Consider the following 14,738-nt stretch of genomic DNA (forward strand, 5'->3'; position numbering starts at 1 on the left):
TTGCATTTCACATAGTCTAAGTTGCATCTTATCTATCTAACATTGTGTCATCTCTCATTGATTTGTGAGCATTCCTAATTTACTTGCAAGTCGCATATTAATATCTCTTTAAAGTGAAGTGCTTGTTTCATTTATATTGCAAGTTATGTTTTCCTCATATATCAATCTTGTATCTTATTGATTGGCTATAGCATATTATATCATTGTTATCTCATTTGAAGCGTTGTCATTTGCATTTCACATAGTCTAAGTTGCATCTTATCTATCTAACATTGTGTCATCTCTCATTGATTTGTGAGCATTCCTAATTTACTTGCAAGTCGCATATTAATATCTCTTTAAAGTGAAGTGCTTGTTTCATTTATATTGCAAGTTATGTTTTCCTCATATATCAATCTTGTATCTTATACTAACCTTTCTTTGCAACATTGTTGTTTCTATAACTTGTAATCTCTAATTCATGCAAGTATCTTAATTTTGGGCATTGTTATTAAAGCATTGGCCTTTAAATATGTTATCTCATTAAATGTCTTTATAATCTCATCAAATCCATCTATCGCCCTTTAATAATATCACTTGTTAATCTTAGTCAAGTTATATCAATAGCAATTGTATTTCCCTTAGTCTCCTATAATAATATCACTTGTTAATCTTAATCAAGTTATATTAATCACACTTGTCTTTCCCTTAGTCTCCTATAATAATATCCCCTATTAATCTTAATCTAATCTTAATCAAATTATATCTATAACAACTGTCTTTCCCTTAGTCTCCTATAATAATATCACTTGTTAATCTTAATCAAGTTATATCAATAACAATTGTCTTGCCCTTAGTCTCCTAAAACTTCTTGTTCCAACAAGTTTCCCCTTTCCATCTACCCTTAGGGACTACCCCCTTTAGCTTGTCTAAGAGAGAGCTTAAACAGAGTAGGGATTAGAGTGACAACCCCTACTCTAAGCATTGCGCAACAAAGTTTATACCTTGCAGGGTTGGAAACTTTTCCTACATTTACATGTACAACTTGGGCAACAACACAGGACATATGCCAAACACATGTTAAACACGTGCTCTAACCGTCACCGTATCTCATGTCAGACACTTGTATTTCCATGCCCTCCATGTCCAGTCTCATCGTGCCATGTGACTTGTATGGTATTCTTTCTTTTTTGGCTTAGAATCACAAAATATTATATTATCAATCTCTACCAAAATAGTACTCCCTCCTAAGGTATGAAAAAAATGTAGCTTAGTTTAAAAATTCGTAGTTAATTATAGTTCCCAGGGAGGAATTCAAACAACTGAACTATATTACAAAATACAAAAAAATTGGGAAAGAACAAAGTTGCGAGACTGTTATAATCCCCCATCAGCCAAACCCATATGTGCCACACCTGCATCTCTACAGAAGAATTGTCAACCTGTTGAATCTATAATTTAAAAAGTTTCACCCTTGACACGTCTGGTCCTGTACATTTTCACCCTCGACACACCCACTCGTGTACATGCACCTGCAGCTAGCCATAACCCTGCAGCACTAGGTAAGAATAACAGGTGCCTTAAATATTTAGTTCCAATTTTTGGTATGTTCGATTTACATTTGATCATATTATTTTAAGATGACTGAAATTTGGTAGAGAATACAGGGTAAAAGCTGTCCAGCTCAATTTCCTTCAAAAGTTCTGATGCCATAGTGAGATAAGCAGAGTGCCCATTCACTGCTTCTGTTACATCAACCTACAAGAACAAATTGTTTTCTGTGAATTTCCACTGTAACTCGTACCCATGCAAAACAGGAATTTGTGTATTAAAACTGAAATACATAAGGAAAATATCTCCTATGCATCGGAAAATATAAAACCATGCATAAGCATTCATAAAATTGCTAAGATGCAACAGACATAAATAGCGTACATTCTCAATGCCTGGAATGTCCACTGGTTGAATTCCAGCCAATCCTTGTGTAAGAAGGCTGCATACATACAAATAAGAAAATGATCAAACTTGTTTGACATTGAGATAGAAAAACGTATAAAGAAAATTTCACAAATGTTATGTATAAAGACATACCTTGAACGATATACAATACCAAGAATCCAATCATTTGTTGAATATAAATTTATAAACCTTCCTGCCACCATCTGAAGAAGGGAAAAACAGTAAATCTAGTTGTTGAGATCAATGATTACAAATTGACCAACTCCCAGCACTGCAAACTGGGTTTCAAAGAATTACTATGAAATAAAAATAAATGCTTGGAATACAAAATCTGATGCATGAAGTGATCATGAAATATAAATTAATGCACACAATATTTTCTATTCATAATTCAATTAACATAAAAAAAAGTTATCATTCGATGTCAAAAATTGTCTGCGAACTATAATGCAAAACTAAAAATCTTACCGCTAAGCCAAATGGCATTAGCACAGGGGATACAAAGCCATAGAAATACAATTATATGACAGGGCCTGGAAACAATATATATATATATATATATATATATATATGGAGAAAGAGAGAGAGTTATTGGAAGCACCTAAAGAATTTCCCAGAAACGGGGATCATACGATCCTTGTCCGAAACGCTGTAAAAATGCTTTTGTAGCGTTTCAAAAAATCAGAAACTTTAGATTTGGAATTGGATACGTTTCCAAAGGTTCTAAATTTTTTTGGATCCGTTTCGGAAACAGATCCACGAAAATCGTGAATCCACCCTTAAAATCTAAGTTGCATGAAACAGGGAAACGGGTATGAGTTTCCGAAACAGGCACGGGTACGAAACGTGACCCCCTCAAATTTTGGAAATAGGGAAACGCAATATATATATATATATATATATTAGGACATTTAAGAAATATGTGCAATCATAAAGCATATATGATACATTCTAATTTATTACATTATGATTAAATTGTCAATGCATAAACTATAAGTCTCTAAATTTACATCACATTTACTCATGAATAATCACATAATGAAAATAGCAATATCCAAAATCAGCCACGGGAAATTTCTAATTCCTTGTCTTGTGCTTGATTGGGAGTCTCCTCCTATATAGTCGAACGACCTTAGTGCCCTTGATTAAATACACGTTCCAAACCCTAGTATCCTACGTGCTCTTGATTATTGGGAGTCTCCCCTGCATAGAGGGCTTGGTTCTCTTGATTAAATACAAGTTCCATACTCTAGTACATGACAAAATCCAATGGAAACATTGTAATCCCCCCAATATTGAAATCTTGAAAAACAGATAAGTCTACTGGATTTTGAGTGAGATCTAAAATTCTACTTTCTTCATATGAAATCCAATGAGGCGAAACCGCTCTCAAACATCCTGAGTCATTTCATGGTAATGTTAAAAATTTAAGTAAAAGTGACATTCTCCTTTATTTTTGAGTGAGATCTAAACTTCTACTTTCTCCATATGAAAATGAAAAATAAAGGAGAATGTCACTTTTACTTTAAGAATTTAACATTACTATGAACTGCATATCAACACTAAGGCCATAGGCTTGAACATTAGGCTGCCCCACTCAAAAAAATCCTCTTTTTTATAACTTGAGAGGCATCTAGAAGATATTTTAGTTGCCCAATAAAAAATTAAAAGCGAAAAATAAAAATAAAAATAAAATATAAATACAAGCAAAAGTCAATTTAGAAGAGGAAACTCCGTCGTACGACCTAGAAACGCGTTTCCAACAGTATTGGCCACGTTTACTCCTCGAGAAACGGGCCAATACGGCCAGAAATGCGTTTCCAGTGCATACTGTACGAGTTTCCTTGTTTCCGTTTCGTTTCCAGCTGGAAACGGGCCCTTCTCCAACGTTTCCTGCAACTTAGCTTAAAATGTTAAAAAGCATGAAAATTTGTATATAGCCCTAATTAAATAATAAAAATGAAGAAACCAGATTTGCAAATAAACTCACTATAAACACTCTCATAACATCTCTTCCAAATCTTTAGCAACAACAACATTCCATATATTTGTCAAAGATTCTTACTAAGAAAAAGATAGATGTTCAAAAATGCGAACAAAAGGGTTTGATCTAACTTGCACTGAAACGGATATGAGAATGGATACGGATACGGGGTTTGACACGGATACGGCAAATTTTTAAAAAATCTGGATACGATACGGCAAGAAACAACACATAATAAATAATATATATATATATATATATATATATATATATAAAATAAAAATTTCATATTACCATTCATATTTTAGAATTTAGATTAGATATAAAGACTAAAAATAGTAAATACATAATCAATTATCATCTATGATCTATCATGATTCATCATCATCAATTTAGCATATGCCATAAACATTCATCATCATTAACGATAATTATAACATTCATGATTCAAAATTCAACATATCATCAAGTTTGTTTTTGTTTCAAATTTCAAACATCAACTTATCAACATGACAAGTTACACAGACATTACCAAAAATAATAATGCATACTAATTACTACATAGTACAAAGTACAAAATAGTTTCAACATATCATCAAGTTTTTGTTTCAAATTTCAAACATCAACTTATCAACATGACAAGTTACACGGACACCATCATTACCAAAATTAATAATGCTTACTAATTACTACATAGTACAAAGTACAAAATGAACTATGACTGGCAGTCTACTATCATTATTCATAATTCATATGGTTGTTCAAAAGTTAAAAAGTTAAAACACCATCACAAATTACATTTACATATCATCAGATATGTTTTCATTCATGCCACTATAAGGTTCCACATCCTCTCTAAAAGTCGGACTGGGAACATTGCTGCCATGTCCACTTGAAGATCCACCTATTGGTGATTCCGCATCAAACGAATTCATATGAGACATGGCATTCAATGTCATATTCGAATCAGGAAACTCTGGTTCCACATCCCATAATTTGGTGGGCCCACATTTGGATTCATCTTTTTTGTGTGACAGAAGGCGAAGGTTTGAATGAACATACACTAGTTCCTCAGCCTTCTTAGAGCCCAATCTATTTCGCCTCACTGAATGGATGAAGCCATATGTACTCCAGTGCCTTTCTGCTAAAAGAGGAACTAGCAACTTGTGACAAGATCTTGATGGCCAATTTTTAGATATGTGGAAGTGCCCCACCATAGAAGTTCCACCACTCAATTGGACTTAATCTGGTCTTGTCCCGCATACACTCAATATCACAACCCCAACCCTTTGATCCCACAAAATGAGAAAATTGTGCACGAATCCAAACCCCAATTTTGGGATCTACAAAAAGCTTTCTAAAAGCATTTTTAAATCCTTTTGTGACTTCTGGGTCTTTGTTTGGTGCAGTGCTTTCTAGATCACGTAGCAACTCTGCAACATGATATTTTGGATTCATTACATAGGCTAAAAGGTGCAATGGGGTGGTCATCTTGTTCCACCTTTTGGTCAATATATCTTTTACTTCTCTGTAAAAGAATTCATCTGGGTCATTCTCCTTGGCATTTATAACCAACCTTATCTTCTCTATCATGGAATCAATGCCCTCATACACCTCTCCCAAATTAGACATATCTGTGTCAAACATACAGAGAAAATCCACAATTGGCTTAGTAAATGCCAAGAGGCACTCCACCCTATCCCACCATTCATCATCAACAACCAACTGTTTCATTGCTTTTGCTCTATCAGATTGGGATTGCCTCCACTAATTCCAAAAAGAACTACGTACCATTGATTGTAATGCATCTTTCACTTGCATAAGCTTGGTTAAGATTATGATGTGAGAAGCAAATCGAGTCTCGACAACTTGCAGGTGTCAAATGGCCAATGTTTCAAATTTCAACAAATTAAAAATCATAATTTGAATGAATAACTATTATGATTCACGAATCATGAAATTTGAGAATTCAATTTAGATATTTGAATTAGAATTTATGAAATATTTAATAAGCGTTAAAGTATAGGTACCTTAAGGAGCTCCAACTTAGAAAATTCCTTGTAGATGCCCTGGGACATGTGGTGGTTTGTGACAAAGGCTTGAATTTCTTTTGCCTCTTCAAAAACAACTCTAATCCACTCGATTTGCTTCCCCATCTTTCTCAACATGAGATTCAATGAATGTACAACACAAGGGGTCCAAAAGATGTGTTGATATTTGCCTTCAATAATTAGGCCTGCTGCTCTACACACCTTTGCATTGTCAGTTATTACCTGGACAACATTTTTAGGCCCCACCAATTCAATTTCTTCAATCAAGATGTTAGCAATGAATTGAGAATCTTTCGTCTGCCCCTCACAATCCACTGCCTTCAAAAACATTGCCCCATGTGGGCTCTGAGAAATCACATTGATCAAAGGCCTATTTCTTTGATCTTTCCATCCATCAGAAATGATGGACACCCCTGAAATGAGCCATGAATCACGAATGGGGCCTAATTTAGCCTCCAAATCTAACTTTTGAGCACTCAACAATGTGGTGCATACCTTCTCATATCTAGGGCTCTTGTACCCTCTTGGGGCTTCATTCACTGTTTTTACCATCTTTGCCCAGTAAGGAGATCACACAAGGTTAAAGGGAAGACCATTTTCATAAACGCATTGGGCTACAGCTACATCTGTGATCTCTCGAGCATCATTATTAAAACTCTTTTCAAGCGGTCCCAAATTTGACCGCTTTGAACCAACAATTCCATGAGAATGAAGTGGAGGCTTTGATGAAGATGCTCCCAACCTTGTTGGGTGTTTTAAATGGGAGGCAGGATTTGCCTCATTTGCTTTAGCATCCGCCTCGCCTTGTTCTCTCTGATATTTTGCAATTTTTGCTTTGCTTAAACCATTTCCATCTGTCCCATTCACTGCATATTCGAACCCCATTGCATTTTAACCGAAGCAAATGTGATTTAACCCGTGCATATGATCCCTTATACTCCTTTTTACACTCACTACAAACCCATGCCAATGATCCACCTCCTTGGATCTTCCCAACAATAGTTACATATTTCCAAAGTGGTGACTTTGGATCAACTTTAGGGGTTGATTCAATTCCCTGTACCACTTCCTCTGCCTCATGAATGGTTGAACTTGAAGTTTCCATGAATGATGATGATGATGATGTAAATGAAACTGAAAAAGAAAATTGACAAATATCATATATGTATTACTATTTAAAAAAAAAAAATTACAATTTACAAACTTAAAATTTAGAAATAAAGGAAGATCCAAGAAGGCCCAAGGGCCAAAATAGAGAAATCTAGCAGATTCATACAACAAAGTTCAAATGGTGGCCCGAAGATTCCTGAGGATTACACACACATAGCAGGTGCTTTCGTTGAACTAGGGCATGGAATGTAGCACATGGTTCAAGGAATGATTGTGATTGGAAATCAGTCAGTGCGTGGTGCTATGATAGTCTGGTACCTCTCAAGTATAAACATGAATGAACAAAACAAGGATTAGGCTTTTTCTCACTAAGTAGTAAGAACTAAGAGCAAGAGGTACAGATCTGCATAGGAGGGCATTCACCATGACGAATTTTTCAAAGAAATGAATGCTACATATTTTGAAATCCTGTAGCAAAGGCCAACATAGTAGATATGTGAGCTTGGTCTCTTATAAAATTGATTTTATAACAGAAAATGTAGTTATCAGATGTTATAAAACTCCAGAATTGTTGTAGATTACTAAAGCCCAAGACTGTTGCATTATCCATCAATTTTCATGAAAGACAAACCATGGAATTGTAGAAGGGTGCAGCCTAGTTATTGACTCTTGAGTCTTGACGAAGTATCCAGCAAGTTACATCAAAGAAAAATGAAAAAATCAATGGGTATTTATACATATATGTAAGGTAAAAGTCTGGACAGGGCCGACATATGTTTATTTTGAAGAAGTTGGGCCGATTTGTAAAGGTAAAAGCAAATGTATTCAAGCAATATTGGAGAGGGCCGAAATTGTTTATTACTTACCACTGGTCACTCTCGAGTCTCGACGGCTCAAGCAGCTCGGATAGGTCACAGAACACTGTAGCGATGCTTCGATGGCAGCAAAATAGTAAACACCCTCGAGTCTTGACAGCTTCAATGGATCAGACAGAAGTTCAGAACACTGCAGCGATGTCCCTTGGCGGCGATGACAGTCATTCTCAACTACTCAGCGACGATGACAATCAACTTCTCGCGGCTTGCACAGGTGACAGTAGGCTATTTTTTCCACGACGACACTTGTCTTTTAGGTTACGGTAAAACTTAAAAGTAATGGGGCATGTTGAATTAAAAAAATGCAATCAAACTTTACAACCATTCCTAGAAGGCAAGGTGTGCCATTTTTGAAAAAACGTTTTTGTTTCCGACCAAAACGTATTGATTTTTTTAAAATGGCAGGTATTTTTTGGAAAGTCATCTGAAAAACGGTTGTGAAAAAATGACAAGTTTCCAAAAAAAAACGGCATCAAAATGTTTTGCATGTGTTTTTACGTCATTTCGTATGCATATTCGGATCCGAAACGAAAAAAAGGCGTTTTGGGGTTTGAGGTAGCTGTTTCCGGCAACTTAGGGTTTGATGGATGTCTTCCTAAAGAGATTGAGACTTATTTGAGCAATTAATTTTCAATTTGGTTAAGGTTTTGTTAATTGTCATTGATTTTGCTCTTGATTTCATAAATCCCTCCAATATAACAAATCTTCTCTAGCCAATATTTTGCCTGCATATAGTCAAGAGACCAAGCTGACATTGAGAAGATTGAAATGTTCAAAGAGGTCTTGACGGAATATCCCAATGATCCCATGGGCCTTTTAATTGCCATGCAAGGAAGATAGATATCGTCTGCCATGCATGACACATTCTTTGAAGGAGTTGGACCCGAAAGCACAAAGGTTGTAGCATTTCTGATTACATTACTAATGATGATGATAATATGTTGAATGTTATAATAATCATCAATGATGATGACAATGTTTATGCTGAATTGATAATGATGACTTGTATATGTTGAATTCATGACAATGATAATGTATTTTTAGATATAGATTCTAAATTCTAAAAGATGAATGGTAATATATATATGTATCGTATATGTCGTTTCCTTGCTGTATCATATCCGAATTTTTTTGAAAATTGTTGTATCCATTTCAAACCCCATGTCCATATCCGTTTCAGTGCAACACACACACACACACACATATATTGACAAATACAAAAATGAAATATAGACATAGAGATCCAATTTTTTTAGAAACTAGAACATTTATAAAACACTTGGAATCCCTTCAAATCTCAATTTTACTCTTCACCTGCACAATGACAAATCACGAGAGCTCTTTCCTTACAGCTGAAGAGAGAAAAACTCAATGAAAAAACATTTTTTACAGTCAGACATGCAGGACACATCTAGGCAACATATTGGACGTGTTTGTCATGTGTCATTTTGAAGACATGTGCCAGACACATGTCCTAGCATGCCTGTGTCTGATAGGTGAGATACAGACATGGGCCCCCAGTTGGATGTGTCATGTTTCTTAGTCTTACAGCTGTCCTAAGTCCTTATTAACATATTCTCCCAATATTACAATTTACATCATTCTACAAATACCGATGAATAATCTGACTCTCTATTCCTATTTTTACAACCCATATGGGTATTATTTTCAGAAAAGATAAAAAACTCAGAAGGAGCATTCCTCCTATACCTCTCTGTTATAACATCGGAAATGCCAGCATTCAGTATACTATTAGCAACTGATGGACCACTTTCCTTGGTAATCCAATTCTGTATCATTGCACAATGCACCCAAAATCTGGCAAGATTCTCATTCTTGTGACTTGGTTGAAAAATTGGACAGAAAATGCCAAAACTGCCATTGTTTTAGGCACTACAGTTACCCTTAAGTTGTATTTCAATGGAAAGAATGTGTGATGATCACATTTGAGAGATATCTCTGTTTCTGTGGTATAACCATTGTCAACGATCATTTATGACTTGAAGAATCAACAAAGTTTCTTCATAGATACCACTATTTTGTTTCTAAGAATTGATTCATCAAGATCCAATGCAACAACAGTATTCCCTTCTCTTCAGCTGTGGACCACAAAATCTGTCAGATAATTGAAAACAACCTAACTGCACTTTCTACCATCTGTAGCTTTCTTGAACTACATATTCCGTCAGTTTCTTCTTTATAAGTTTGGACCTCCAGGCTCCATTCACTAAGTAATGTGGTAATGCCATAACTGGTTCCAAGTTCACTGCATGACTGAGATCCACATATATTATACAGCACTTCTTCCTAGACCCTACATGTGTTCTTTATAAAAGAATCTCACCTAGAACACTCTTTAAAGGTTATTGTTAGCTTTTGGGGTTACTTCAAAATTGTTTTCACTTTTGAAACGAACAAAGTTCCTTCTTCAAATTAATTACTCCAGAAGACTTGGAATATAAAGATACCTATGAGGATACAAATATTATATATTAAAATGTATAATAAGATGATGATATGATGAGAGCGAGAGGCTTGCTTATATACCAAGCAGGTGTCTCTTCATGGAGAGTCATGTCTCATTTAGACATGACTCTTCAACCTAATTACTAATTAACTAATCATTATTTATGATTATTATCATTTACATTATTTCCTATATATTTATTCATAACATTGCCTTCCTCTTCAAAAAGCTTTGTCCTCAAAGTTTGTCGACGAAAAAGGCTTGATCTCTTTTTCGGGTTCGAATGTCTTCTCGTATTGGAAGAGTCATCTTCATCGATACAAGTTGATATGATCTTCTAAGTGACAAACAAAACTGTCGCATTGAGAAGGGATCAAACCATCCTAGATTGATCTTCTATGGAATCAAATTTTGTGATGAACAATTATGATAGGACTGCATTCTGCAAACTTCAGTATCTTTGGGAACATAATTTTGTCGTTTATTTTCCGAGCGATACTGGTACATAGCTTGATTGGAAAGTCTGCTCTTGTGATTTGGATGTCAATACATAGCTCCTTTGGTCTGGCTTTCCTCTATCATATTACTGGTTGATTCTTGATTTTCTTCAGGTATTGTTGTTATTAAGTTGGCGACTGAATCATCATTTGGAATGTCCATTGTTTGGATTGTCGCTTCTGCATATGTTTTAACTAGTGTTCTACGGGTACTCGCCCCTACCCCTAGGGGTCTAGTTTCTTAGCTCCCCCACGCTCTAGGGACAAGGGGACGAGAAGGGGTCATTTCCCCAAGCTCCCAAAAAACAAGGTTCGCAGGAGGACGTGCCAGGGGGATGTTTCCTTGTGCTGAGGGGTCGTTTCCGAAAAGGGGGTCGTGGGGGGTCGAGGGGGGACGTGGGGGGGACATGGGGGAGACGTGGGGGGTCAAGAGGCCCGATTTTTTTAAATAAACTTTTGTTTATAATTAAAATTTAACATTATTTTTAATACTTTAGGGTTTCAATTCGTTTTTTTATAAATTTAATTCATTACTCGCCCTGGCCCTTCACTCCATTCGCAAAACGTTCCTAGTTCCTCTGCAGCAGAGAGGAATTGGTCCACATATATCTTCATCCACTCTATCAAGAGGAACAAGCTTACCTCTAAAAGAGTGAAGAAGTTAGTTGTTGTGCACAATGCCCTACATCTTGATCATAAGAAGACACCTGAGTATTTGAAGGGACCAGCTACATGATGGGATGTTGATCCAAAGGATGATGCATAGGTAGAAATGGAGGAGAGGCTTGATGAGAGACAAATGGGGTTGGTTAGTGTGCCACTTAGCATGTTTGAGAATGCTAGTGATTCAAATTCAGATGGTGATATGGTTGATCCTGATTTATTCATGCAGCAGTTGGATGCAAAGACTAGCGGGGCATTACCTTGAGGCTTGAGCAAAATTATGCTCGTTTATCTTTCGATATGTTGATGTTCTTATGTTATTTTGACTCTTGATATTTCGATATGTTGATGTTCTTATGTTATTTTGACTCTTGATGTATCAGACATGACTTTTATAATTTTATGTCAATATTCAATGTTCATGGTAGGAAGTGGAACATCAATATGGTTTAAACTTTAATCATAATGTATGATGTATGATTATAAATTAGAATTTTAAACTTATATGATATTAAATAATGATATTCATATCAATGATCATACTTTGCAGCTTTTCAATTCAAACCCAATTGTCATAGTGGACTCAATTTATAAATTATATTTTATATTTATAAGTTTTTAAGACCCTGATGTCCCCCCACGTTTCCTAAAAATTGGTGGGGAGCTTTTGCATGGGCCGCTCCTATGTATCCTCGCTCCCTCGCCCCCTCGTCCCGGAACCTTGGTGGAACATTGGTTTTAACTTCTCTAGATTCCTCTTCTTCCTTATTTGTGACATTAATTGGATCAATATTTATTCCCTTGTCTTCAACTTGCACTGAAACAACTGATGACTTCAATACTTCACCTTGAAGTTGTTCTAGCTTGTCATTCAACGATTTATTGTCATTTTCAAGTTTTTTTATTTGTGTGAGTAGGATTTGGTTATGATTCCTTAAACATACAAGTTCATCATTTCCTGAATTTTTGACTTTATTGTTGGTAGTTTCATCATCTTTTAAACTTTTGATTTGTTCTAATAATGTCTAATTAAGGCTCTTAAAACATAAATTTTCTTCTTCTTGTTCTAATAAATGCTTCTTGAGTTCCTTCTTTGTGGCTTTGGCTTTCTTGACTTGTTCGAGTAGTTTTTCATTGTGATCTCTGAGGCACGAAATTTCTTTGTCTTTACTGCAGATGGCTTCTTCAAGCTCTTTTTGCTTCTTCTTTTCGTTATCTTGAAACATCAAGTCTGAAATATCCTTAAAGTCTTCTGATGAAGGCTTTATCGGTTTTGACTTCATTGTCACATCCTGGAAGATGGTCATCGTCCTCTTGTAAGGAAACATCAAAATCTTTTTTTCTAAGTTAAACATGAACGTACCTAATAGCTTAAACCAAGGTTGACCGAGAATTATGTCAATCTTCCTATTATACATAGTTGCAACACAGAATTGAGATATGTACTCATAATGATCTACTGTCACTTGTAAATCACTAATTGCATACTCCTTTTTGCCACAAATATCTATTCTTTCACCAATGCTTGGCTCTTGAATTAATAACTGATTTGCCAAATTAATATTGATGTAATTTTCCTCGTTGCTTGTGTTGATAGCGATATTAATTTCTTTTCCTTGGATACTTCCTTTTAATGAAATTAAACTATAATCCATAATCGAAAAACCATTGTAGGAAAATCGTCCTTCCCTTATTTCCTTTTTTTTTTTTTTTTCCGAAGAAATAGAGCACGTAATTTCCATTAATTTCAGAAAATTACATGTTGTTGATGCTGAAACGCATATGCAGTAGTGTGGGTAAACCACTTACAATAACCAATACTTCAGGGAAGTATGCAAGTAAAGCCCACAGGGGGACATCCAGAAACAGGGTATGTAAACCCCAACAGGAGTATACGCCTACCCAAACAAGCTAATAAAAGCAGTAAATAAACGATAGCTCAGGAAACAGGGTATGTAAACCCCAACAGGAGAATACGCCTACCCTAACAAGCTAATAAAAACAGTAAATATACGATAGCTCCAGTGGGATGTGCAGCAATGAACAGGCAGCCAGAGGGGAGAGGCACGAAATGGAGAGGCCTCACCTCCCCCATCCCCTCAACTCTCCACCAAAAACCCGCAGAAATCCACACATCTATCCAGTGAAGCCAGAAAAGAAACAACCAAAAACAGCCATAGAAGAGCGGCACGAATCGATGCCAGATCCCTCAACACTCTCCAAAGCTGCAATGGTAGACTAGCAAAGGACCAAAAAAAGGAACCCAGCGGCAGCAAAGGAGCCCAAACAGGTTCCGAAAAGAGCTGAGGCGGGTCGGTTCGGGGGCAGAGGCGGCTAGGGCAGCCACCTCGCCCCCATGAAGAAAGTCAGGCCCGAAACCCCTGTCCCCTCTCTGCAGCGCAGCACAATAACTCAGAGGCCAAAACCCCCCGCTAAAACCGCCAAGTCGGAGGGTCTGTTGATGCGCAGATACCTCGGGAACCAGAGGTAGAAAACGCCGCCGCCGCTCAGCTCAAAACCCCAGTCTCGTAGAGGAAGTCTCGCCGCAGGCTAACTGGTCCACAGAATCCAGAAGCCCCGGAGCCGCAGAACCCACCAGATGTAGCCGGAAGGGCGACCAGATCCCCCACCCGCGGAAAGTCCTGCCGCCGCAGGCTCAGGCAGCGGCCAGAGCCAAGTAAAACCCTAGGATCACCGTTTGCAATGATTCCATTCTCCTACACTTGTTAAGTGACTTCCCCTTGTTTCCTTATTAGACTCCATTTTGTATTTGTCCCAATGAACTTAGGGTGTTTTAAGTAGCCCTTTTTTTATTTTTTTATTTTTAATAAACTTTTAATTTATTTCCCTTTTTTTTCCTTTTCTTTTTTTAATAATACATTGCCCTTTTAACTTCGTAATTTAAAACTTCCTTTAATTTGATATTTTTTTCCTTGACTCTTCTTTTTATAAATCACCCTTTTATATTTTACTCAATAATTGAACCCCCCCTTTTTTATATAAGGTCTTTTATTATTAGTGAAAATATTCTTCAAAAGTGGCACTTAATATTCTCTTTTGTTTTCGTCTTTTTTTCTTTTCAAAAAAGAATATACCTTGATACTTTGTTGGGGCATGTGAATAACTTTGAGAAGCAAAATAGGTTATGATTTT

At 36.3% G+C, this 14,738-nt stretch overlaps 1 protein-coding gene across 1 annotated transcript in view; it reads right to left on the reverse strand.

Moving 5' to 3' along the window:
* Nucleotides 1-1,249: 1,249 nt before the first annotated feature.
* LOC149186815 (transmembrane and coiled-coil domain-containing protein STS1-like) overlaps nt 1,250-14,738 on the reverse strand; it is a 280,446-nt gene continuing 266,957 nt past the window's right edge. The window contains exons 13-15 of the mRNA XM_089411146.1: nt 2,071-2,141; nt 1,915-1,972; nt 1,250-1,737 (exon numbers count right to left, since the gene is read on the reverse strand). Coding sequence (XP_089267272.1) covers nt 1,615-1,737; nt 1,915-1,972; nt 2,071-2,141 — 252 coding nt within the window. The 3' untranslated portion in view covers nt 1,250-1,614. The remainder of the gene's footprint in view (nt 1,738-1,914; nt 1,973-2,070; nt 2,142-14,738) is intronic.

This window comes from Pinus tabuliformis, chromosome 3_1 (assembly GCF_031772625.1).
Source record: "Pinus tabuliformis cultivar Carrire ecotype Pingquan chromosome 3_1, CPIR1, whole genome shotgun sequence".
Classification (NCBI taxonomy): Eukaryota; Viridiplantae; Streptophyta; class Pinopsida; order Pinales; family Pinaceae; genus Pinus; species Pinus tabuliformis.